This window comes from Heptranchias perlo, chromosome 3, assembly GCF_035084215.1.
Source record: "Heptranchias perlo isolate sHepPer1 chromosome 3, sHepPer1.hap1, whole genome shotgun sequence".
NCBI lineage: Eukaryota > Metazoa > Chordata > Chondrichthyes > Hexanchiformes > Hexanchidae > Heptranchias > Heptranchias perlo.
Window position 1 is genome coordinate 51,347,133 of NC_090327.1, and position 27,700 is coordinate 51,374,832.

At 43.5% G+C, this 27,700-nt stretch overlaps 1 protein-coding gene across 2 annotated transcripts in view; it reads left to right on the plus strand.

The window, feature by feature from the left end:
* dlgap1a (discs, large (Drosophila) homolog-associated protein 1a) overlaps window positions 1-27,700 on the plus strand; it is a 221,819-nt gene that overhangs the window by 27,667 nt on the left and 166,452 nt on the right. Inside the window, exons 3-4 of one of the 2 annotated variants that reach the window (XM_067979641.1) lie at window positions 5,467-5,644; window positions 5,736-5,980. In XM_067979641.1, coding sequence (XP_067835742.1) covers window positions 5,467-5,644; window positions 5,736-5,980 — 423 coding nt within the window. The remainder of the gene's footprint in view (window positions 1-5,466; window positions 5,645-5,735; window positions 5,981-27,700) is intronic. The other variant, XM_067979638.1, reaches the window with a different exon arrangement.

The following is a 27,700-nucleotide window of genomic DNA, read 5'->3' on the forward strand; positions in this document are numbered from 1 at the left end:
CTAGATTTTTGTTGGGTAAGAGTATTAAGGAATGTGGAACAAAGGCAGGTAAATGGTGTTGAGATACAAATCAACCATGAAATAATTGAAGGGTGGAACAGGCTCGAGGGGCTGAATAGCTTAGTCCTGTCCCTGTGTTCCTATGATTTAGGAGTTTAAAGTCATAGTTCCTTGAAAATGCACGTGCAGGCAGATGAAGCCACAAAAAATTCCATCAGCATTTTGGATATTATTATATATAAATAGGGATATAGAGTACAAGAGTAAATAAATAATAATAGATTCATGCAAAACATAGGTTAGGCCACAGTTTACTGTGTGCAATTTTGGGCACCTGATTATAGAATAGGATGATGCCAGGGATGGGAAATCATAGTTATGAGGAGACTTCAGATGGTGGGATTATTTTCACAAAAACAGAGAAGGCCAATAGGGGACTTAATAGAAGTTTTTAATATTAAGAAGGGCTTTGATTAAGTGAGTAGGGAATGACTATTTTTGATTGGGGAATCAGTGATCAATTTAAAATTCACTAAGAGTGAGGAGAGAGGTTAGGAGAAATTTCTTTACACAGGGAATTGTTGGAACATGGAATGTTTGAACTAGTTGTGGGTGACAAACTCAGAGTACCAATTGTTGTGTGACAAACCCGTGTCGCGTGCAGGGACTGTTCACATAATTTAGTCAACTAGTTGTCTGTAGTGGCCACCAATAGAAAACCAGTATTCATAATTTAATAATTTGATCAGACACTCGATCTGTAAACTCAGATCAGTTAGCATCAATTACTCTAACTCAGTTCAGATCCAAAAGTCAATGGCCCTGATACTTATGGGGAGATGGGGAGGCTGTGGGTGAGCGCAGTAGCATGGGGAAAACCCAGCCTGGAGGTTCTGCCAAATTTAACGGCAGGACCTCATTGTAATTTTTTTCTTCCGTTTCCCGCCTGGCAGCTGTCCAATCTTCTTCATTCCACTACCACTGAGTCATCTAATTATCCACTGTGATGGGATACCAGTTATTCGACTTTTTCCATTAAAGAATCAGTGGAGTGAAACACAGAGGTAAATAAATTGAGAATGAAGGTTTAAAGGAAAATATTAATGCCTCAATAGATCTGTTCTAGTTACGTGAGGCGAAATGAACATAATTAAGTAGATTAATTAAATCGATCTCATTTACCACTTCCTGCAAATGCAATTCTTCAATATCACATCCAATCATATACAAAGGTGTTCTTTAAAAATTTTGCAAATTCTTCTTCCCTCTTAAAATAATTTCCATTTATTGATGTGCAGAAAATGATATGTTCAAGCAACACTTCAAACTGTGGTGCAAACCCACATCTTATCGTGCTCCCACCTATGGGCATTGTTGGGGCCAGATGTCACTCTCTCTGTAACATGAATACTGAGCATCGCCTTCGGCTCAGGCACAATCTAAAAGTACTGAGAATTGACAGCTTATTTCTAACTGATGTGTCCCATGAATATGGTGTCAATCCAATACCTTCACTTCCAGTTTTTATGGATGAATTTATTAGATTTGAGGAGCAAATATGTAAGGAGATTACAGACAGCTGCAAGAAAAATAGGGTGGTAATAGTAGGGGACTTTAACTTTCCCAACATTGACTGGGACAGCCATAGCATTAGGGGCTTGGATGGAGAGAAATTTGTTGAGTGTATTCAGGAGGAATTTCTCATTCAGTATGTGGATGGCCCAACTAGAGAGCGGGCAAAACTTGAGCTCCTCTTGGGAAATAAGGAAGGGCAGGTGACAGAAGTGTTAGTGAGGGATCACTTTGGGACCAGTGATCATAATTCCATTAGTTTTAAGATAGCTATGGAGAAGGATAGGTCTGGCCCAAAAGTTAAAATTCTAAATTGGGGAAAGGCCAATTTTGATGGTATTAGACAGGAACTTTCAGAAGTTGATTGGGAGAGTCTGTTGGCAGGCAAAGGGATGTCTGGTAAGTGGGAGGCTTTCAAAAGTGTGTTAACCAGGGTTCAGGGTAAGCACATTCCTTATAAAGTGAAGGGCAAGGCTGGTAGAAGTAGGGAACCTTGGATGACTCGGGAGATTGAGGCCCTCGTCAAAAAGAAGAAGGAGGCATATGACATGCATAGGCAGCTGGGATCAAGTGGATCCCTTGAAGAGTATAGAGATTGCCGGAGTAGAGTTAAGAGAGAAATCAGGAGGGCAAAAAGGGGACATGAGATTGCTTTGGCAGATAAGGCAAAGGAGAATCCAAAGAGCTTCTACAAATACATAAAGGGCAAAAGAGTAACTAGGGAGAGAGTAGGGCCTCTTAAGGATCAACAAGGTCATCTATGTGCGGAACCACAAGAGATGGGTGAGATCCTAAATGAATATTTCACATCGGTATTTACGGTTGAGAAAGGCATGGATGTTAGGGAACTTGGGGAAATAAATAGTGATGTCTTGAGGAGTGTACATATTACAGAGAGGGAGGTGCTGGAAGTCTTAATGCGCATCAAGGTAGATAAATCTCCGGGACCTGATGAAATGTATCCCAGGACTTATAGGGAGAGGTTAGACAGACTGGGACTTTTTTCCCTGGAGAGTAGGAGGTTAAGGGGTGATCTTATAGAAGTCTATAAAATAATGAGGGGCATAGATAAGGTCGATAGTCAAAATCTTTTCCCAAAGGTAGGGGAGTCTATAACGAGGGGGCATAGATTTAAGGTGAGAGGGGAGAGATATAAAAGGGTCCAGAGGGGAAATTTTTTCACTCAAAGGGTGGTGAGTGTCTGGAACGAGCTGCCAGAGGCAGTAGTAGAGGCGGGTACAATTTTGTCTTTTAAAAAGCATTTGGACAGTTACATGGGTAAGATGGGTATAGAGGGATATGGGCCAAGTGCAGGAAATTGGGACTAGCTTAGTGGTATAAACTGGGCGACCTGGACATGTTGGGCCGAAGGGCCTGTTTCCATGTTGTAACTTCTATGATTCTATGATTCTATGATACCATATTCTCAGAATGTAGTTACTTTCTTCTAAGGCTCATAGAATCATAAAGTTAACACAGAAGAAGAACATTCAGCTCATTGTTCCTGTGCCCATGCCAAAGTTAGCTATTCAACTGGAGTTATTTACTCTGATCCCATTTCCTTGCCCTTTTCCCAAAGCCTTTTATATTCTTCCTCTTCAAATATCTATCCAGTTCCTTCTAAATTATGTTATACTCTCTGCTTCATTGGCCACTTCAGGTAAAGCAATCCATGTCCTAATGTAGCTCTATATGACAACATCTCTTCTAAGTTCCCTCTTCATCCTTGTTGATAATCCTGAATATATGCCCCTTTGTTACCAATTCACCAACCAGTGGAAATAATCTTTCACCTTTCTCCCTCATAATTTTGAAAAACTGTTAGATTCCTTCTTAACTTCCTCTGGTACAGTGAAAAAACACCAATTTTTTGAACTGTAACTATAAGCTCTCATTCTAGTGAATACCTTTTCCAAGGCTCTAATATCCTTCCTATAATGGGATCCCCAGAACTGTATGCAATACTCCAACTTTGGCCTAACCAGTGTCTTTTACAAATTCAACATCACTTGCTTTGTGTTTATATTCAATATCCTAATATATACAAAGCAGAATCCCTTTTATCTTCTATGGTCTTTTCTATCTGCATTCTCACCTATGTATCTGCACACCTCGAACTCCCTGTTTCCCCAATCTGTTAAGAGACTTACTGTTTAAGGTAAACTTAATTTATTGTTCTTTATCTCAAAATGTATATTTTAAATTTCTCTGCCCACCTTGCCAACCTATCTATGGCCTTCTTCAATCTCCTGCATTCTCCCTTACAGTTTGCCATACTCCCTAATTTGTATCATTGGTAAACTTCAATATCAATTCCTCTTGTGCCTATGTCCAAATTGTTTATATAAATGGAAAACTAAAGAGGTCCCAGCACAGATTCCCAGGGCACACTGCTACCTACATCCTGCTAATCCAAAAAATATCCATTTACTCCTACCCTTTGCTTTCATAGCTTTCCAACCAACCATCCAGCTACATTCCCTTTACTACAATGTGCCTTAATTTTTGTGACAAGTCTGTTATGTGGAACCTTATCAAACACCTTCTGAAAATCCAAATATACAACATCCATTAAATTCCCTTTATCTATACACTCTGTGATTTTCTCAAAAAAAATCAGTTAAATTAATCAATTGGCTTGCTCTTTACCAATCCATGCTGACAGTCCCAGATTAGTGTGTCTTTCTAAATGTTCATTAATTTCATCACATATTATGAATTTCTAAGTGTAGATTTTACAAAAGGTCTATCTGAAATATCTGTACAACATTACTTATCCTTTATAGTGAGAAGTAAATATTTCTCTGATTCTTTCCTAGGCTAAGATTGTCTGGGGAAAATGAATTTATGGGTCTAGGCTCCTTGGTATGTGTGCCTTGTGCGATCCATCAGAGTAATCACTGTAGATGGGGGGGGGGCTTTGAGACGTTTCTGAAAAATGTGTTATGGTAATATAGTACATAAATGCAATATTTTTCTTGTGGCTGGGTACTAATCACTCATAGCACAGACACCATCAGCCATTCTGCATTGACAGTCACTCCTCGGCATGAAGCCAGCATCTTGTCCAAGATAGCAGTCTTAGTCAAGATACACGGAGGTTGGAAAAACCAGTGGAGTGCACCATGCAGGTAGAAGTTCTCAGTGAACTCCGCACTGCATCATCTTCCTATGGTAGAGCAACAAGTGTGGCTGGTATTCATATCAAATTCCTAAAAGCTGCTCTAAGTGATGGGGTGGGGGGTTGCAATGGTCTTGGAGTTAGCTGGTTCCCTTCTATGTAGAGAGGGCCCTTCTGAAGCTGGGGAATATGATTCTGTTTGAGACACCTTTGAGACTGAGGACTACCACGGAATCTTGCTGATCAGGCAAGTGGGTTGTCGGGACTAGGGTCTTAGTGGACATTCATTCTACCAAATTACAATCTACAGTTACAGAAAGGCTTGGGGAATGGAGCAGAGATATACCTGGGTCTAAACCTGGACCTGGACTTGGGCCCAGAAGATAAATACAGGTGGGCCCAGGGCCAGGTAGTAGAGCATTTAGTTGTGCCATTCTCCACAAACTTTGCACACTCTACAGCTGAAGTAAAAAGGTTTTCCACATTTAAGTGGTTTGTTAACTATTTGAGAAACATCAAAGAGGATCATTATTTAAGGTGCATCATGACTGATTGCTATTTTTGGATTGTTACTGCAGTCTCAAGAGTCAAATAATTCAAAACTGTGTATTCCTGTAAATTTATTAGTGGATCGTAAATTATGAAGCAACCCCGGCATTTCTCTCCTTTTCAGAGGAAAATATAGCCCATTATTATCTTAGTTGATCTTTGCTTCTCCCGCCCACAACTAACAAACTGCTTCCTTACTGAAAAGTCTCCTCTTTTTCCCTCAGGATATCGAGTGAACACTCTCCCAAACTTCAAATACGAAGCCACAGTTACTTGCGGGCAGTCAGTGAAGTTTCAATTAATCGAAGTTTGGATAGTTTGGATCCCGCGGTGCTTCTCGCCTCGCCTAAATTCCGTTCTCGCAACGAGAGTTACATGAGAGCCATGAGCACCATCAGTCAGGTAGGCGATTTGTGGTCATTCAGAACTAAGCTTTAAAGTCGCCTGACCTTTCTCTGAACTAACTGGTACTTGGTGTGATCTCTTTTTGTAGGTGAGTGAAGTGGAAGTTAATGGCCAATTCGAATCTGTTTGCGAGTCGGTGTTTAGTGAGCTGGAGTCCCAGGCGGTCAAGGCACTGGACCTTCCCATGCCAGGATATTTCCGAATGCGGAGCCACAGCTACGTGAGGGCTATCGAGCGTGGCTGCTCACAAGATGGTGAAAGTTTGTCACTTAGGTCAGCATCACCACCTCGAACAACCACTACAGTGAGGACCATACAAAGCAGCACTGGTAGGTTCTTGGATGTTCTCCCACCGCATCTACTGAATCCCATTACTCCTAAACTCTATGTGTGGCGGGGGGGAATAATGAAAAATGGTGCAATATTTTTCTCCATAAGTACACCCGCTTTCTCTATAGTTAGCAACCTCCAGTGAAATATAAATCTAAAAAAATGTACAGTTCAAAGCCACACGTTTTCAAAATTTCATTAGCAGGTTGTTAATTATGGAGAAAAGCAGTTATTCTCCTATTTTTCATTAAAAGAAAAATTGCAGGCCCTAGACTCTGCCCAGAATAACAGACCAAGAAATCCCTGTAAGAATGAGTCCTTTTTCGTGGCAATTTCATTGAATAACTTACACAGGGCCCCATGAATCAAATTTTTGCTACTGGGCATTAATGGATGGAACATCCTGACCACTGCCCACAATTTTCCACGTGTATGGTTGTTGGATAAGACTCCCTGCCAGTGGTGCAATCTCAGAAAATCCCACCCAACCTCCAACATCTCATAAAATCAAGAGTGTTTATTATTCTTGCCTGCAGTATTATTAGGAAATTATAAAGATGCATTTTGTGTCTAACAACCTTCGGATTTAATAACAGGGTTAGTCCTGTCTAAATGAAAGGTGTATTTTATCTCCATTGAATGTCTGGATTCCAGTGTTTCAGTGCTCGGAGATGGCACTGTCAGGAAGGTGCTAATGTTTGTGCTTGTGGTGAAGTTGTCCTTAACTTTTTTTTTATTAATCACTGATAATTATTTCTTAAAATGTCTGTTGAATTGTATGTTTGGTTCAAAATACTTTCATACTGTGTGAATTTCTGTAAATGAAACTCACATTAATCAGACAACGGAAGACAGCAGTGTAAAGAAAAATAAAGCATAAGAATGACTGGAGTACAGTCTATTTAAAACTATATGCAGGTTTGTGCTGGTGAAAGGTTAAATAGGTAACAATCTGTTGTAAATGGTTCCAAGACTGAACTACAGTAAACTCCCAATACTGTAGATATTTTGGATCGTCAAGGAGCTCAGTGCAGCAATGTTCTTGTTCTAGCTGACTGGTTCTGTGACATCAGCACTTTGCAAATTTGAAACAATAAATGATTGTTGGATTGTATTCCTCAAGGTGAAGGATGTTGTATGGGGGAAAGGTACATTTCCACACTTTATCTGTATAAGCAGTCCTATGCCAATACTGGCATGACTTTGCTCTGCCTACACTTAAATAATGCCAGTTTCACAAGAGAATTATCTACTTGCAAGCTGTAACATTTTAATTTTCCATGCCTTGCATCTTTGCAGAATCTGTGACATCCTTGAGTCCACAATATATTTGTACCATTTTCTGTTTCTATTATAGTTACTTTGTGTATAAAGTGTGTTGACAGTGTGGATTTGCATTGGAATAGAAGCATTAGTAGCTTACCCTGGCATCATTTTAACCTCTAGTGAAACCATTTTAAGCCTCAATTGTGCAGAATAATCTTGTGGAAATGGGGCTGGCACCATTTTTCCAAGTATGGAGTCTGTGGATCCTTTCAAAAAGAAACTCAACAACATGTTTTTTTCAAGAGACATATCAGGGTATAAATTTAAATCTAAGATTAGATGACGTAAATGAGATGGGATAGATCTGTGGAGAGGAGTTCTGTGCAGCACTGGTCCATCAGATTGAGTGGATTTGAGGATGAAATTGCCTTTATTCGGTGCCCAGATTTTACTTTTATTTCCTTCTTATCAAAATTTTCAAGGTGTGGGGGGGGGGGTGGTTTGCTTACGTTTGAAGAGGAACATATTTGTTAAAGAGAGCGATGTTGCTGCTGGGAATTTAAATATTTAACTCAGCACTTCGAATTTTAACACTGCAGGGTTCAGTGCAGGTTGGAGCTCACTGTTTATAATCTCAGCAAATATATTTTGAGAAGCTGTAGCCATAGCCTCAAAAAAGTGCACTCTGCTGTATCGTTATGATCCTTGGAATGCAAGAGCCCAGTTAGTGTTAGTTCCTGATAATTGTTCTTTGAAATCAGGTTTTTGTCTGAATTCTGCTTATCTTCTGCCTCAGTGAATTAATTTTAAATCATCAACCATGTTCAGAGTCCTCCTCGCACAGCTGGATCCTGATAAATGCATCACTTGTTGTCAAGAAATCTTCTGCTTTAATCAGGATTCTTTATAACATGACTGCTTGAATCATTCAACTATTCATAGAACTGGAACACTGGGCTGGCTGTATTAGTGTGTTGTTGAAAAAGATAATTGGGGAAGACTTAGATGTATGGATCAAGGTTAATTGTTGTGCTGGGATTAATTCTGTACAATGAAGAGAATGAGAAGGTTTTAATCCACTGGGATTCAATACAATGTCAACTAATAGGAGGGAATTTGGTCCTTTGGGATTCTCTACAATTGGAATGAATGGAAAGGATTTCGATCCCTTTGGATTGTGTACACCAAGCGTGAATGGAAACAATTCAGTTTATTTGGATTTGATAGAAGTGGCTTATTCCTTGAGGATTCAGTGCTTTGCATTTAACAACAACAAAAACAATTTCCATTTAAGTGGTGCTTTTAATGTAGAAACACGAGCATTTCACAGAGATGTAAGGAAAACGGATACCAAACCAACAAAAGGGGAGATTAGGAGGGGTGACCATAGGTTTGCTCAGAGGTGGGTTTTAAAAGAGACGGAGGTGGAAAAGCACAAACATTTAGAGATGGATTTCCACACAACAATTTTTGTGCTGCTAGAACCACAGATGAGCCATCTGTGCAATACAGCTGGTCAGAGTTCAAAGTGTAGGTTGTAAGGTTGGATTCATATTTGAATAAGAGCAAGGGAGTTCTCCTGGTGTCCTGGCCAACATTTATTTCTCAACCATAACCATCAAAAACAGATTAACTGGTCATTCATTTCATTGCTGTTTGTGGGACCTTGCTGTGCAGGGATGGGGACATTTGCATGGTGGGAATGTCAGAGAACCACTGTGTTGCTTTAATGATGGCGAGGAGGCACAGTGAGAACCTTCTTTTCATTTCTTCTGCTCTCAATGGAGCAAACGGGCCTCTTGGAGAATATATAGTATGCGCTACTTCAGACATTTTGCCCCACTCACTCACCACCCCCTTCTTTTTGAGTCTCTCCATATGCCAATACTAATAACTTATTAGTGGATCTAGTGGAAACACTGGCAAAAGTTGTCTCCATACTTTAAGAGTTATAAAATAAGTGCCTTGAATTATGATAATACTATCGTCTAGATTACAATTTTAAAAAATTTTCCTAACTTTAGGCTCATGAACCATTACAATAAAGTAGTAAACAGGGATATAGGAACATAGAAATTGCTAGACCAAAAAAGACTGAGGTTCATCTGGTTCGCCTTCTACCATTCTCGTTGTCGCATGAGACAATAATGGAGTTGTTGACAAATCATGGAAATCAATCTCCATCAATTAGTCTACAACAGACCCAGACATGAGCAAATAAATCCCCAGTGGTGGAAAGCTTTGGGAACCATAGGTCCAAAGTCACCTGTTTCTCCCAATTTTGCTACCCTGAACATATGTCATGTCTTAAATTAAACATATACTGTATCCCAAAAATTATTTTCTGAAAGAAATCTGTCTAATTTGCATTTGACTGAATCAACACTATCTGCTTCTACAGTCGCCCCAGGGAGCCACAGATTTACCATTCGCTCACTAAAATAATGTTTCTGCAGATTAATTTTGAATTTACCCCCCTTCAAGCGGAGGCTGAGTCCTCTAGTTCTACTGCTCAGGTCAAATTGAAATAGCTTGTTATGGTCTACATTATCTAACCCCTTTAGAATCCAAACAATGGCAATCATATCATCTCTCAACCAGATCTTTTCCAGTGAGAACATGCCTAATTTATGTAATTACTCGTCATAATCCAATTTTTCTATCCCCTCAATCATTCTGGTTTCCCTTTTTTGTACCCTTTCAATAGCTGCAATGTCCTTTCTGTACTGAGGCGTCCAGAACTATACACAATATCCTAAGTGCAGTCGCATCAATGATTTATAAAGTGGTAGGATTACATCACTATTTCAGCTCAATATTGACTTTTTAATACATCCCAACATCTGACTTGCTTTACTCACTGCCACCGAGCATTGTTGTGATAACTTCAATTTATTGTCAATCAGGACCCTCAGATCTCTTTCATTTTCCATGCACATTATTTTCTTTCCATTTAAGTAATAGTCCCTTCCTGGATTTTTTGTCCCCATGTGAAGCACTTTGCCACCTGTCTGCCATACAAATAAATTAATCTTATTGCTAACAGTAGAAGCACTCAATAATTGCAGAAACATGATGATAGTGAGTCATTATGTTCCACCATGTCATTATGTTTGTTCATTTACTAAGCATTATCTCAACAGAAAATAAAAATAAAATGAGATCTCTGCATCTATGTCATCAGGCCTCTACTGTTTCCAGTGAAACATAGAAACATAGAAAATAGGAACAGGAGTAGGCCATTCGGTCCTTCGAGCCTGCTCCGCCATTCAATGTGATCATGGCTGATCCTCTAACTCAATACCGTATTCCCGCTCTCTTCCCATACCCCTTGATGCTTTTGAGTCTATAAATCTATCTAACTCCTTCTTAAATATATTCAGTGACTTGGTCTCCACAGCCTTCTGTGGTAGAGAATTCCACAGATTCACCACCCTCTGAGTGAAGAAATTTCTCTTTATCTCAGTCCTAAATATCCTACCCCGTATCCTGAGACTGTGACCCCTTGTTTTGGATCCCGCAGCCAGGGAAAACATCCTCCCTGCATCCAGTCTGTCTAGCCCTGTCAGAATTTTATATGTTTCGATGAGATCCCCTCTCATTCTTCTAAACTCGAGTAGGCCGAGTTGACCCAATCTCTCCTCATACGACAGTCCTGCCATCCCAGGAATCAGTCTGATGAACCTTCGCTGCACTCCCCCTATGGCAAACATATCCTTTCTGAGGTAAGGAGACCAAAACTGCACACAATACTCCAGGTGTGGTCTCAACAAGGCCCTGTATAACTGCACTAAGACATCCTTGCTCCTGTACTCAAATCCTCTTGCAATGAAGGCCAACATACCATGTGCCAATACAAGACTATAAGCCCTGATTTTAACCTTGCCCGTCGAAGAGAACAGGGCAGGCATTGATTAAAATAGCAGTTGTATTCTGATGCACTCCTGTCCACTGACATTTTAACCGTGCAATTTTCAGAGGTGGGAGAGGCACCCACTATAGGTAGGCTGGGGCTTCATGAAGATATTAACATCGGGGTCCTATGACGCAATTAGGACCCCCAACGCAATTTTAACTAAAAATCGCAGCAGTCCCACTCAGTGTCGGATCCTTCAGTACAACTTGGAGGAAAGTGGATGCAAGGCCAAAAGAGCAAGAAAATTAAGTAATTTTTCATCTATTTTTTGTTTCCTTATGGGCATGGCAGAGCAGGAGTGCTCCTATAGGTTCCACAAGGAAACATCTTGCCTCTCCTGGCCTGGGTTCCCTCCCCCAGAAACGAAGCCTTCCTGATCCCCCTCCTAAGCACTTTACTGACTGCCGGCAATTGTTTCTTTGGGTCCACGGTGGCGGTCTCATGCGGCTGCAAATTCCGCTCCCACCTGCCAGCCAGCTAGCACTATCCACTGGGTTCAGGCAGGAGACCCTGGAGCCCATGTAGATGAAGTCCGGGAGTTAAAATCTTCCGAGCCTCTCATTGCGGAGTGTCGATGGTTTCCCGTCCACCTCAACTCCCACCCGGACAACTCCTGCCAGCAGTTAAAATACAGGTTTTTCTTTCAGAAGAATCAGAGCAACTTTTTCGTTGTTTTATCCTTTGATATGTATTTATTACAAATCATGGTATTCACATTTAGTCAAATTACTTGTGCTCCTTCATGCCTGATAACTGTCACTCATGTCACCTTGTTGACTTTCAGTCAAGCAATTGCCACTCAAACCTACGTAGTAAGGCAGTTCTCCCTCAAAACTGAGGTTCGACCTGATCTCTGACCTCATTTTTTCATCAAGCCTGACTCCTTGTAGCTATTCAGAGCATTAACTGCACAGTCCACGCAGAACAGTCAAAACAAAATGGTTGATAATCTATGCTGATACTGACTATAAAACTATAACCCAGGACATAATGAGGGAGAAATTCGACTTCCACCTGAAATGGGCGCAAAGTCAGCAGAGTAGCCACTGTGCCTGCCCATAGCTAGGGTTTGGGGCACTTTTAAGTGTAAAGTGCTACCAACGAGTTGCTTTCTTTTTCAAAAAATATACTATATTCATGAAATTTGCAGCAAAACATACAATACAGTTGTCATATCACATTCCAAACGTACACAATACAGATTATACAATTTGCAGGTTACATCAAGTACAGTTCAATGAACACATTGTACATAATTACAGTTCATGACACTCTGGCGTGTCTCATTGCATTATACTCAATACAGATTATTGATTACAGATTCATTATAGGTACATTACAGATTCAGCGGCCCTACTGCAGCTTGCCGGTATGGGAGGGCGAGAAATCGGCCGGCTCCCGCGCTGAGCCAACGAGTAGTCAGGTGTGGTGGGGAGGCAATTCCGGGGGCAGGGGAGCCTCAAACGGGCTGCCATCAGGCTGGAGATTTTTTGTGGGCCCAAGAGGCGCATTCCTTTTTTAAGCAGCAGCACACCCTCTGTCCACTTGCACTTGAAATTTGCAATCGAGGATTCAGATTTGCATATTTAAGCAGCCTGACGCCTATTTCAGTAGGGCGGGCAGCTCGTCCATTTACAGGTCCACCTGAAAATTGTACAGGGCAGGTCTTGGGTGTCAGTGGGATGGCTGAGGTGCCCCCAGCCCCCAATTTTCAACTGTTGGTTTCCCGTTTTACTGGTGAGAAATGGGCAGCCATGAGTTGAAAATCTGCCCCAACATTTTTTCAAATTAGTCTCATATGTCCCTCTACTAAACAACTGGATATTGAAATGTGTTATTTCCAAGACAAAGGGCTCGATGTTACCAGGCCTGCGGGTTTCCGGCGGGTTGGGTTTCGGGAGCGTGGTCAACACGCTCGGAGAAATTAGTGGGTTGCCCGCGCGATCGTAGCAGGCAACACACTAATAGGAATCAATTACCTGATCCTCCGGGGTCCACGCTGCTGGTCTGCGCGTCGGGCGGGCTGCGCATGCGCAGTACGATCTGTCAGCTGGAGGCTCTCTAGTTAAAGGGGCAGTCCTCCACTGACAGATGCTGCAACCAATGGAACAAATTTCAGCATGGAGCAGCCCAGGGGGAAGGCTGCTCCCAGTTTAATGATGCCTCACCCCAGGTATCATCAGATGGGGTGAGGAGGAGGGCGAAGACAGAGATCTTCCACCCGGCGGGCGGGAGGAAGCGGCCTGCCTCTGCCACCAAGAAGGCCTGGCTCGAGGTGGCAGAGGGGGTCACCTGCGCAACCAACATATCGCCCACCTGCATACAGTGCAGGAGGCGCTGCAATGACCTCAGTAGGTCAGCCAAAGTGAGTACACTTACCCTTTCCCCTACACTCCATCTGCCACAACACTGCCCCAACCCCACATCTCCTTCGGCACCGCCAACACTACTCTGTCACATCACCCCTCATACCCACTCAAACCCCATCCTCATCTTACCTCCACCTACTCACCTCTCCAGTACTCATCCTGCCACTAACACGCGACCCAATCCTCATACAATCTCATGGCTCTATCCCATACTCACCCTCTCGTGCATCTCCCTCACGGCCAGCCTCACTCAACCTGCCACCACCTGTGCTGCAGCCACAGGGCATGCATCACATATGTGCAGTAGGCAGCGTAAGGCAAACGTGTCGTGAGCATGAAGGGGGTGCACAAGGGTGTCGGAGGGTTTGCCATGGGTGGTACCTATATTGAATTTCAGAGCAACAAACAGCACACATTATATTGGCACCACCACTGCCATGTCTCCGCGAATACTGTCTGTTGTGTCCAATAATGCCCGCTCCTGGGTATCACTATGAGGACCCACCACTGATGCCACCCATCGTGTTACTGCAGAGTAGGTACAGGTGTATTTGCAGGGCTCTTCCGCGCAGACCACTGAGAGACATCGGCGGTGTAGCCGGCTGCACCCTGGAAGGATGCGGAGGAGAAGTTGTGGAGGGCAGTGGTGACTTTGGCAGCGACAGGTAAGCACTTGTTGCTGGGGCCAGGCAGGAGCAGCTCGGCATGAAAGAGCCTGCAGATCTCCACGACTACATGTCGAGCGAATCTGCACCTCCGTGTGCACTGCTGCTCGGAGAGGTCCGGGGAGCTTCGCCTCGGTCTGTGGACCCTGTGGCGAGGGTAGTGCCCTCTGCGATGCGTCTCTCTCTGCGGTAGCCCTCCCTCCTGCTGTGCAGGTGGGCGTGCAACAACCCCGTGTTGGGGGGCTCCACGTCTCTGCGGCGGACGGCGTGGACTGCGAGGCTGCTGGGGCTGGTCATGCTGTTCGTCCTCCGAGGGTGTCCACGCACCACCCATCTGGCAGGTGTTGGTCTGAGGGGTTGTGCAGGGTAGGTGGGTGGTTCCTCGGACTGGGGCTGCAGTTTCGTGTCGGTCTGTCCTCTGGCTTGGCGGGGGGTGGTGGGGGGCAGGGGTTGCCCTATGTGACGCGGTGGCCTCCTGCGTGGGTGAGGGCTCTCCCCCGTGGGGTGCACCTTGGCACCTGCCACAGGCTGCTGGCTGCAACACGCCTGGTTGGAGAGAGACTGTTTCCCCCAGTGTGGGAAACACGCTGCGATGCAGGTGAAATCCCACACTTCCTCTTTTGACAGCTGATTCAGCTCATTAACTGACGTCAACAAGCAAGGTAAGTACTCTCAAGTGGAACCCCGCTGGCTTTAATTGCCTGCGGGATTCCCACCAGCGGGGGCCATGCACGCAGCCCCGCACGTCATCGGGGAACCCGGAAGTGGTCGGGATCGCGGTGCGATCCGGTCACGTGACCTCATATCGGGATTTTCAGGGCCCCCCCGCTGGAAACCCGCAGGAAACCCGACCCTAAAATCGAGCCCAAACAGTGTGTTGAATTTTAAGATGCAGTTTAGCTGAATTAAACTTTTGAGTAAAACAAAATGGATGTGCAAGCTCTATGTTCCTCAATTCTGAATTGAAAATAAATTACAAAAGTAGTACTTTATCTTTATACATAGTCTGTTTCAGTTATTGCAAGTTGCTAATCTCTGGAGGTTCTCATGGGCACCTGGCACCATTTGCATAAATGCCAATGATATCAGTCTCTGCTTGGAGACTTAAGTTTAGCTTCCGTGAAAAATTATGAAGCAAATCACTGCTTAGAAACATCATGATGTGTTTTCCAATATGTCATCCTTTTCTCTCCAGGCTAATAACAGATTTATGAGGATGAAAATCACCTCTTTGCTATAATCATTTGTAGTGTTGTGTTATCAGTATTCCGGATATATATATATCAATATATTACACGGTTGCAGTTATTATCATTTTTAATTTCCCTTTGTCTCTTGTGATTATGCTTTAGATTAACCATGTATGAATGATCCTTCAACAGTCACTGATTAGCGACAAGTCATTATACAACCTAGTATTACATTTCTTGTCAGTGTGACTCCAGATTATTTGGCTATGTTTGCTGCACTTGATCAACTCAATGAGTAATAAGTTTATTTGTATTTCATCTTTTTTAAGTACTACATGCCTCTCTTTCTTTACATATAAGAAACAATTTGGGTTGGAGTGGGTTATAATGATCCAAGGAATTGAGATCATGGCATAAAAAATCCATCGGGGCGCAACCCTGGCCGTTATGCCTGCATTACAACCGCCAAGGAATTCCACTGCTGGATATAATGCCTTCTAAAAGAGAGATGCCAATATATTGTGGGTCATGCTACTATTTTATAATGTATGTCTCTATGTTATTGGGTGAGAATGCAAATAAAGTTAGCAATTGGAACAAAAAAGGATACTTGCTGGATAATGGCAGCACACTGTCAAACATTCCCTCCTAAACTCCATCATTGCTGAAAAGGTTATTGTCGTCTCCTCAAATATGGACAGCTCTCTCACACTGGGAGATCGTCACCAGTGTGTGTCCACTCATATTATTTGTTAGCAGCATTTCTCTGGAAGCACACACACGTCACATCCACATATTAGAAATTGCCAAAGTATAGAAAGGGAGTGAAATTGGTCATCGGTAAAAATGCAAAATGGGCAATAGTGAATCAGCAGCCAGTTTTACACCATACCCGATTTCTTTTCCGTTGACCTCAAAACGGGCTGCCGATTCGCTATCATTTTGCACTTTCGTCAAAGACCAATTTCACCCCCGAGGATTCACCCCACATCCCTCCTTGTGTGCATGCATTCCAATGCAGCATGCATGTAGGTTCTGGTGGCAGTGCTGGTTTGTAGCACACCTCTCAATATTTACATGACAGCTATTTGTGTGCCCCACAAAAAGTGTATCCTACAGTTTTGCTGTGTAAAAAAAGTGAAAGGATTGTCTCCATGCTTTGCATGCTACCTTCTTGAGGGTGCTACAGCTCACAAGTTTAGATTGGTCCTGGTGAACTATGTTGCAATAGTAAAATAGCATGTGCAAAGTTGGGTAAATTTACTTTGGCACTCCTCCTGCTACCACAAAACTCCTTTCTCATTTGTGCCTGGGTCCTACGGACTCTAGCGACTCCATTTGGTATCTCTGCTACCTCTAAGCATCTTTGACCTCTGCTTTAACAAGAGGATGACCTTCTGCTGCAAAGACGGCGACCCGCCTTTGCTGTACCTCCCGTAATGTGGAGATGCCGGTGATGGACTGGGGTGGACAAATGTAAGGAATCTTACAACACCAGGTTATAGTCCAACAAATTTATTTTAAAATCGTCGAGCAGAAGTTGATAGCCAAGTTCCGCACCCATGAGGACGGCCTCAACCGGGATCTTGGGTTCATGTCACGCTACACGTAACCCCACCAGCAAAAAGGGGGGGAAAAATTATATGTTTTTTAAAATTCTCTCTCTCTCTCTCTCTCTGCCATTTTGAGTTTCTTTCTGCCTGCCTGTGTAATAGACACAATGTATATCTAGTGTACTGGGACGTGCTGTTCTCCGTGACTGGCCTGTTTGAATAACAACGACACCTTTTGATTGGTGTGATGCTGTCCCAACATAGTATAAGATATGCGATTTGAGAACCTTTTCATTCATTCATCTGACGAAGGAGATAATCTCCGAAAGCTTGTGATTTTAAAATAAATTTGTTGGACTATAACCTGGTGTTGTAAGATTCCTTACATTTGTACCTCCCGTAGCAAGAGCTCCAAGGCATCCGCAGTAAATGGGTGAGTTCTCCCCACATTCCTGCTTCCAGACATTTTTTGCTGCACACAGCTCTGGCAACTTTTCCTACAGCTGGTTACTGTTCTTTATTGGAAGCAACCTTTGGATACAACAACAGTTTCCTTCCTTTTAAATGGTGAACTGCTGCCTCACCAGATTTCATGCCTCCCAGCTAATCATGCTGCTGGCCAGACTCCCGGCACCTGGTTTTCATGCACAGGAAGCCTCATAAAATGAAGAAGGGGGATTAGCCTTGCAAAATTTGTGAGTCCAGCCCTCTTCGCTATTAGCAATGCTGGCCATGTGCCAGAACAATTCAGATTCTGCCAACATTACAAGATTGCATCTATAATATGAGTTTTTATCTATTTCAGCATAATTTAAACTTGGAGAATGGAATGACATTGGGCATATGTCAATCACAGAAACATTTTATTTTTGTTTCAAATATATATGCTATAAATTTGCAGGCAGATGCCATTTTATTTCTGTCATGTTTATGACATGCAGCTAATGAAAGATGACAGATGGTTTGAAACTGCAGTGCACTCATATTTTTAGGTACAGAAGAAAAAACATGAAAACATTTTATTTGAATATGCATACTCCTTGATATTGAACTTCACACAAACATTCAAATGCATTCTTCTTGGTACATTTTAGTTCATTTGATATGAATGTTCTAATTATTTAGTGCACTGACTCTGACAGGTGCCAGCCTGTAACATGAATATGAATTAACAATGTAACTGAAAAGCTTCAGGATGCTATGACTCATGCATACAAAAGAGACTATATTTAGTTCAGTTATTAAACTTTATGTTTGAGAAACTTTAAGGGAAGAATTGCATCATTAAGTTATGTAGAATTAAAGCATAAGAATGCCAATCTAGACCCTTGTAGGTTCAAAGAAAACACACTGAGCAACATTGTCCTTACAGGTGCAATCACAATGGGCCCGATATTACCATGGCGGCGGGTTTGCGGCGAGGGGACGATTGGGCGCGTGGGTAACGCGCCCGGTGAAATCAGTCTGCCCCGCGCGCAATCGCAGGCTGATTGGAGCCACTTACCTGTTGTTCCGGGTTCCCCGCTGCTGAGCTGCGCGGCAGGCAGACTGCGCATGCACAGTAAGGTCTAACACCTGGAGGAGCTCTATTTAAAGGGGCAGTCCTCCACTGACTGATGCTGCAAGAAATAGGAAAAATTACAGCATGGAGCAGCCCTGGGGGAAGGCTGCTCCCAGGTTTAATGATGCCTCACTCCAGGTATCATTGGATGGGGTGTGAAGGAGGGGGAGGACAGAGATCTTCCCCACGGCAGGCGGGAGGAAGCGGCCTGCCTCTGCCACCAAGAAGGCCTGGCTCGAGGTGGCAGAGGAGGTCACCTGCACCATCAATATATCGTGCACCTGCATACAGTGCAGGAGGCGCTGCAATGACCTAAGTAGGTCAGCAAAGTGAGTACACTTACTCTTTCCCCTACACACCGTCTGCCACATCACCGCCCCCACCCCACATCTCCTTCTGCACTGCCAACACTGCTCTGTCACATCACCCCTCACACCCACTCAAACCTCATCCTCATCTTACCTGCACTTACTCACCTCACCAGTACTCATCCCGCCACTACCGCTCAACCCAATCCTCATACAATCTCATGGATCTATCTCATACTCACCCTCTCATGCATTTCTTTCACGGTCAGCCTCACTCAACCTGCCACTACCTGTGCTGCAGCCACAGGGCATGCATCACATATGTGCAGTAGGCAGCGTAAGGCAAACGTGTCGTGAGCATGAAGGGGATGCACAAGGGTGTTTGAGGGTTTGTCATGGTTTTTACTTATAATTAATTTCTGTGCAACTCACATTACATATATTGGCACCACTACTGCCACGTCTTTGCGAATCTTGTCTGGTTTGTGCAATAATGCCCTTTCCTGAGGATCACAATGAAGACCCACAACTGATGCCACCCATTATGTCACTGCAGAGTGGGTGTAGGTGTATTTGCAGGGTTCTTTTGTGCAGACGACTGAGAGACGTCGGTGATGTCCCCGGTGGCACCCTGGAAGGATGCGGAGGAGAAGTTGTTGAGGGCAGTGGTGACTTTGACAGAGACCGGTAAGAAGATGGTGCTCGGGCCAGCCGGGAGCAGCTCGGCATGAAGGAGGCTGCAGATGTCCACGACTACGTGTCGAGTGACTCTGAGCCTCCGTGTGCACTGCTGCTCAGAGAGGTCCAGGAAACTGAGCCTCGGTCTGTGGACCCTGTGGCGAGGGTAGTGCCCTCTGCGAAGCATCTCTCTCTGCGGTTGCCCTCTCTCCTGTCAGAGGTGGACGGCGTGGCCGGCGAGGCTGGTGATGCTGTTCGCCCTCCGAGGAGGTCATGACTGCAGCTACATCTGAGGGGATCCATAAGGTAGGTACATGTGTCTGGACACCGGGGTAAGTGTGCAAGTTGGTGAATTTTATTGTTAGGAGGAGGGTGGTGGAGGCCAAACTTTGTCTAAAGTGATAGAGTGGCCTCCTGCAATGAGTGAGGGTCTCCACCCCCCCCACCTGTCAAATGGACCTTTGCAGCTGCCACAGGCTGATAGCTGCAATACGTCCATTTGAACTGGGAGTGTTTCCCCCAGTACGGGAAACAGTCCCAATTGTTTGTAAAATCCCAACCCTCCTAAAATATCTCGTTAATCAGGTCTGTAAATGACCTAAAATACCAAAATAAATACCTTAAGTGGCACGCTGCCGGCTTTAATTGCCGGCGGGAGTCCCACATGCGGGGGCTGCGCGCGCATGTCAGCGCGTCAGTGGGAAACCCGGAAGTGGGCGGGTTGGAGCCGGGCTCCTGACCCGCCCCGGGAATTGCCGATTTACGTGGCCCCCCTCCACCTTGCCAGGAACGCACCCGATTGCGGGTGCTAAAATCGACCCCAATATGCCTGTGGATAGCGGTGTATATTTTTTTCTGCGTTTCGATTTGGGTCCAATATACATTCAATTTTCAGACCTATCATGCACAGACAATGCAGAATTTGTAAATGAAATATGTTTATGTGGGCATATACTGTTTTATTGCTTGTGTGCAGTTCTTCCCATCAGTTGCAGTATGTGTGCACTTTTGGTCTGTGGTGAGGGGAGGTGGGGGTGGAGTCCTGTGTCCAGCCAGTACACACTAAGACAGGACTAAATATTTTTCAAAATGGGATCTTTGTGGGACAGTTGTGTTCCTATTCACCTTGGACTCGTTTGGGTAGTATTTAGATCTTGTTGCACCCATTTTACGGGCATAAAATGGGCACTAGGAGGGCTAATTAACGGGACCAACGTCCTGCACTCCAAGGACACCTGAAAGATGTCCAACCTGATAGACGTCCAACCTGATATTGGGTCGGGCCATTTTTCAGGCGGCTGCCCTCTTTGCATATGCTAATAAGAGACCTAAAGCCTATTTTAGGATCTCTCAGTTTGGACTGCCCAGAGGTTTTCCATGCTTGGATGCGGCCTAGAAAGCACCTGCCACTATAAAGGTGAGATTTTTTTTTAGGTTTGATGTGGAACCGGGAGGAGCAGGAGATCTCCTCCCACCTGCACAGCACTTCCAAAGTCCGTTCCTGGCCCCTTCCATTCTCCTGCCTCCCAATGGGACTTGCCTTCGGGCTGCTGCCATTGAGGCAAGTGGTCCTACATCGATCACTTCAAGAATGGTGAGCTGCTTGTGGAGGCACAACAGGCAGCTCACCCGGATAATGTTAAATAGGCCCAAGGGCCAATTTCAGGCCGGCCTCGGGTCACCCAGTTGGGGCATGCGCTCTGTGCTGTGCACCCATTTCAGGCCTGAAAACAGTCTTATGGGAATTTCCACCCATGAACTGCTGGCAACATCCTCCATCTTAAGTGAACACTACAAACAAACAGTGTACCCAACATATCTAAATTTTCAATTCAAGTGTAAATAACATACAATGCTGTTGTATATGTGTATCCAATTATATTAAATAAAATCATGTTATGCGTGATAAAGCATAAAAGATTACAGATTTGGAGGGGGTATTTTAATGTACAAAACAGTAGTTAAGGTTACAAATAGTGAAATCACTAAAAATAGGAAAGATTTTGTTCTGTAGGAAAAACTGTCAACAGTGATTTTATTGGTGCAGCCTTATGTTTTAGGTGGTTTGTTATTTTTCCCTTTTATTCAATTTTTTTCCATTTCTCCTTCCTTTTGAAGTCGCTTCATTCTTGCTCGGAGCAAGATAGCACGAGTGCCAGCAGCCCAAGTGATGTGCTTGGACAATGTGGAGAGGATCATATGTACAGTATGATTTATTACAAGTTTGAAGAATGACACATTTTAGATGAGATGTTTTACTATTTCACAAATAAAATAAATTCATGTTAGGAATCAACATACAGCCAATCCTGTAATCGCCTGATATCCACACATGCACACTATCCACCAGGCATCAATGGATAATGATCAGGAGTGGAAATCCTAACTGATTTACCCCTCCCTAGCTATGTACACACCAACCTCTACCCTGGCTGAAAACTTTGCTGATATTGAGCCTAGAACTTTCTTGAGTGATTTAGTATCACCCTGTCTAAGTGGGTTTTTTTTGCATTTTGAGAGTTGCACTCCTCAAATATTATTGCTGGGGTAATAAGTAAGAAGCAATATGCAGCTTAAAGCTACAGGTATTTTGCAACTGACAGCCATTTAAGGAAATGGAAAGAATTCCCACTAACATTTACAGATCCCTGCTTCATTGAAAACAAAATTAGTTAAAGTTTATTTTTCTCATAATCGTAGAATGATACAGCATAGAAGGAGGCCATTTGGCCCATCATGCCTGTGTGGTTCTTCAATAGCGCTATCCAATTAGTCCCATTCCCCTGCCCTTTCCCCATAGCCCTGCAAATTTTTCCCCTTCAAATATTTATTCAATTCCCTTTTGAAAGTTATTATTGAATCTGCTTCTACCACCCTTTCAGGCAGTGCAATCCAGATCATAACAACTCGCTGTGTAAAATAAATGCTCCTCATCTCACTTCTGGTTCTTTTGCCAGTTACCTTAAATCTGTGTCCTCTGGTTACCGACCCTTCTGCCACTAGAAACAGTTTCTCCTTATTTACTCTATCAAAACCCTTCATGATTTTGAACACCTCTATCAAATCTCTCCTTAACCTTCTCTGCTCTAAGGAGAACAACCTCAGCTTCTCTAGTCTCTCCACGTAACTGAATGCTCACATCCCTGGTACCATTCCATTAAATCTCCTCTCCATCCTTCCTAAAATGTGGTGCCCAGAATTGGACTCAATGGGCTCAATTTTAGCCCCTAAGATCAGGTGGGTTGGGGGCAGGGAGGCAGACAAAATCGATGTTTTTGGGAGCGGGCAGACATCCTGGCTGGAACCCGCCCATTTTTGAATTAGACTCAGGCGCATAGCAGTCACCAGGAAGTCCCGCCCACACTTAAATCCGGTGGGCTGATACTTAAAGGGGCAAATGTACCACATTAAGGTACTTTATATTTTGTGTATTGGACACTTAAAATGATTTTAACCTTACCTGGGCGGCTATCCTACAGCTTCTGATTCACGCCCGGTGAAAGCAGGCAGGAAGGGCCGGATCAGTGAAAAATAAACTAAATAAATTAAATTAAATTACATTTCCCATTGTAAATAAAATAAATAAACATACCTTAAAACCAATGTCGCCTGGACCCCCCCCCCCGCCCCACAATGTCCGTTGTCTTTCCGACGTCTGATTTTTGGTCCCCCCCCCAGCACCCCCCATCCTTCTCCTAATGGCTGATGAGGTCTCTCGCTTTCTCCCCCCCCCACCCCCCCCTTGGATGTGTAGCTCCTCTCTGCCGATAGGCAGTCAGCCTGTCAATCAGGCTTGCTACTGTGCGCGAAACCCGGAAGAGGCATTGATTGTCCTCATTAAGACCGCGATCCGCCTACTTCCCTTCCGGGTTTCGCACCTGCAAATCCCTCCCCCCACCCCGCTTTCTTCCTGCCAGCATGCATGCCCATTATTCCAGCTGAGGCCCAACCAGTGATTTATAAAGGTTTAGCATAACTTCCTTGCTTTTGTACTATATGCCTCTGTTTATAAAGCCAAGGATCCCGTATGCTTTGTTAACAGCCTTCTCAACTGTTAAAATTTGAATGGCCTGTTTCTGTGCTGTAAAATTCTACGTATTTCTGTATAACTTGTCCTGCCACCTTCAAAGATTTGTGTACATACAACCCCAGGTCTCTCTGTTCCTGTACCCCCTTTAAAATTGTACTATTTTGTTTAGATTGCTTCTCCTCATTCTTGCTATCAATGCATCATTGATGAATTTTATCAAGTTCAATTTTAAAAATAATACAATTTGGGGTTGAAATGTGTTCCCTTGAGCCCATAAATGAAATATTTTCTAAAATTTCTGTTTTCGCTGTTCATTGTTTTACAATTTTCAGTCATTATTTCTAGCCACTTTTCATTTGCATGAAATTGAATTTTATCAACGCTATCAGTTTTCTTTCAGTAAAGATACAAGGTGGAACAACCACTGATCAGCCAAAGTCCATCAATATTTTATTCTTTACTTATGACAAGTCCCACAGAGTTTTAGGTTCGCATCAGGTCAAAAAAAAGTGGGTTTGTTCCACCAGTCTCAATTCCAAAGAAGTGTAAATATTATCTGATGTTAAAAGATTTTAGTCATATATATAGTTTTATTCATAACATTCGTGAATTTCTTTTATGTTATCCCTCCCGATCCCTTCCCCCCCACCCCCTTTCCCCACTCCCTTCCTGACAATCTCTATTTCTAGGCTTCTATGTTTCTCCTTCCAATCAGTAAAGATTTTCATCTCAGAGAACATCCCTTCAACGTTGACACTTGACACGGACAAGGCCAACATGCCTGGGATGCACTGCCTGAAAGGGTGGTGGAAGCAGATTCAACAGTAACTTTCAAAAGGGAATTGGATAAATACTTGAAAGGAAAAAAATTACAGGACTATGGGGAAAATGCGGGGGAATGGGACTAATTGGATAGCTCTACAAATTTATATATGATAATTTTAATGGGTCTGATGTGACAGATACTGCGGTAGAAATTTGTCTCAGGCGGTATTGCAAAACGGCAATAGCAAATCGGCAGCCCGTTTTACACTTCGGCCAATTTTCTTTTTCGTTGACTTCAATGGAAAAGAAAATCGAGCAGAGTGTAAAATGAGCTGCTGATCCGCTAACGTCCGTTTGTGCTACTGCCCAAGATAAATTTCTACTCCGTTTCTGAGTATCCCATTAAACCCATCCCTGCAAACAAGGAAAAGCAACAACAGTGGCTTGACTTGTCACACTGTGTTTTCATAGTATCATAGTAGGTACAGCACAGGAGGAGGCCATTTGGCTCTTTGAAAGAGCTATCCAATTAGTTGGATGTAAAAATAAGGAATGGGAATATCCAATCTATGGAAAAGAAGCTATAGGGTGTGGATTATCAGAGACCAAAGGGTTGAAATATGTAATTCCCTAAAAGTGTGAAGGCAGATATGTAAAACCATAAAAAGCCCAATAACATTTTGAGTTTTATAAATAGGTGCATAGAGTACAAGAGTAAGGAGGTCATGATAAATTTGTGCATGGTAGTGGTTAGGCCATAGTAAGAACACTATGAGCAGTATTGGGTGACCTATTATAGATAAGACATTAAAGCCATAGAGTGTGTACAGTATAGATTCACCAGGATGACGTTAGGGATGGGAAACTAGATATGAGAACAGACTAAGATACTGAGGCTATTTCCACTGTTATAGTGAAGTTTAGTGGAGATTTAATAAAGCTTTTTAAAAATGATGTGGGGTTCTGATAGGGTGAATGGGGAAGGACTATTTCTTGTGGTTAGGCAATCAGTAAAGAGGGATCATCAGTTTAAAATGGTTACTAAGAGAGTGAGGAGAGAGGTAAAGAGAGATTTCTTTATGCAATGAGTTCCCTAAGCTCTGGAATTCCCTCCTTAAATGTCTCCGCCTCAGTCTCCTCCTTTTAGTCGCTGCTTAAAACCTACCTCTTTGACCAAGCCTTTGGTCACCTGTCTTAATATCTCCTTATATAGCTCGGTGTCAATTTTTTTTTAATAATGCTCCTGTGAAACGCTTTGGAAAGTTTTACTATGTTAAAGGCACTAAATAAATGCAAGATGTTGTTGTTAGATCATGGAATGGTTTGGAGCATCGAGTTGAGTCAGAGACAATTGCATCTTTTAAGGTAAAATGGATAACTATATGAAGCAGACTAATATACAGAGCTACGGAGAGAGAGGAGCACTGGGATTAGTTTTGGATTGCTCCAGCAAAGACACAATTGAGCGAATAGCCTCCTGTGTTGTAAACATTTATATTTTTATGTTTGAAGAGCATTCACCCTTTGTATATTGCATTGAATACTAGAACATTGTTCCATCCACTTCAAAAGGCATTGCAAATAGAAGATTTCGTGACATCACTGCAAGCATTTTGTCATGCATGGTGGCCAAAAGATCCCTACGACTGACTTCTAAGTTGTACTCCTTGTCACATGGCAAACAAACCAACAGGTAACAAGCCAAACTGAATAAACTTTACCCCTAGGTTATCCTCAAATAGAATTCTGGAATTAGCCCCAACTATATTGAAGTATATAACTGCTGGTTGTTGTTTGGAGCAGTAGTAATATATCTTATAAAATAGCTCTTCTCAGCTTCCAGCCTTTTCATTATTTCCACAACAGGTGGCCATTTTTGTCTTGCTACCGCCCCATTTACACCTAAAAACAGGTTGGTAGCAAGATCAAAATCACACAGGATAAAGAACCACTGACTTATCCATTGGTTGTCCACCAGTTCTAATTTTCAGGCGGACCTCAAGTTAGGTAGCCAAGGCTCCCACCAAATGCAATTGGGGTCCTTATGAATATATGCAAATCGGGGTCAAATGACATTGTCAAGATTCCCAATTCCATTTTCATCTCTGCCTGCACTGTACGGAAGAGTCCGCTCCGGCCCTATGCAAGAGCGATCCAGCTAGTCCCACTCCCCTGCCCTATCCCCGTAGCCCTGCAAATTTTTTCTTTTCTAGTACTTATCCAGTGCCGTTTTGAAGGCCATGATTGAACCTGCCTCATCATCCCCTCAGGCAGTGCATTCCAGATCCTAACCACTCACTGTGTAAAAAAGTTTTCCCTCATGTCACCTTTAGTTATTTTGCCAATCACCTTAAACCTATGTCCTCTGGTCCTTGACCCTTCTGCCAATGAGAACAGTTTCTCTCTATCTACTCTGCCTAAACCCTTCATGATTTTGAATACCTCTATCAAATTACCTCGCAACCTTCTCTGTTCCAAGGAGAACAACCCCAGCTTCTCCAGTCTATCCACGTAACTAAAATCCATCATCCCTGGAATCATTCTAGAAAATCTCTTCTGCACCCTTTCTAAGGCTTTCACATCGTTCCTGAAGTGCGGTGCCCAGAACTGGCGCAATACTCCAGTTGTGGCCAAACCAGTGTTTTATAAAGGTTCATCATGACTTCCATACTTTTATACTCAATGCCTCTATTTGTAAAGCCCAGGCTCCCGGATACTTTTTTAACCACTTCCTCAACCTCCTCACTAACATGTGGGGTCTTTTGCCAAAATTGGGAGAATTGTCCCACAGACTAGTCAAGCAACAGCCTGACACAGCCATACTCAGAATCATACCTTTCAGCCAACGCCCCGGACTCTTTCATCACCATCCCTGGGTATGTCCTGTCGAAACCGGCAGGACAAACCCACCAGAGCTGGCGGTACAGTGATACATAGTCAGAAGGGGGTGGCCCTGGGAGTCCTCAACATTGACTCCGGACCCCATGAAATCTTATGGCATCAGGTCAAACCAGGGCAAGGGAACCTCCTGCTGATTACCACCTACCGCACTCCCTCAGCTGATGAATCAGTCCTCCTCCATGTTGAGCACCACTTCGAGGAAGCACTGAAGGTAGCAAGGGCACAGAATGCACTATGGGTGGGGGACTTCAATGTCCATCACCAAGAGTGGCTCGGTAGCACCACTACTGACCAAGCTGGCCGAGTCCTGAAGGACACAGCTGCCAGACTGGGCCTGCGGCAGGTGGTGAGCGAACCAACATGAGGGAAAAGCCTACTTGACCTCGTTCTCACCAATCTACCTGTCGCAAATGCATCTGTCCATGACAGTATTGGTAGGAGTGACCACCGCACAGTCCTCATGGAGACGATGTCCTGTCTTCACACTGAGGACACCATCCAACGTGTTGTGTGACACAGTG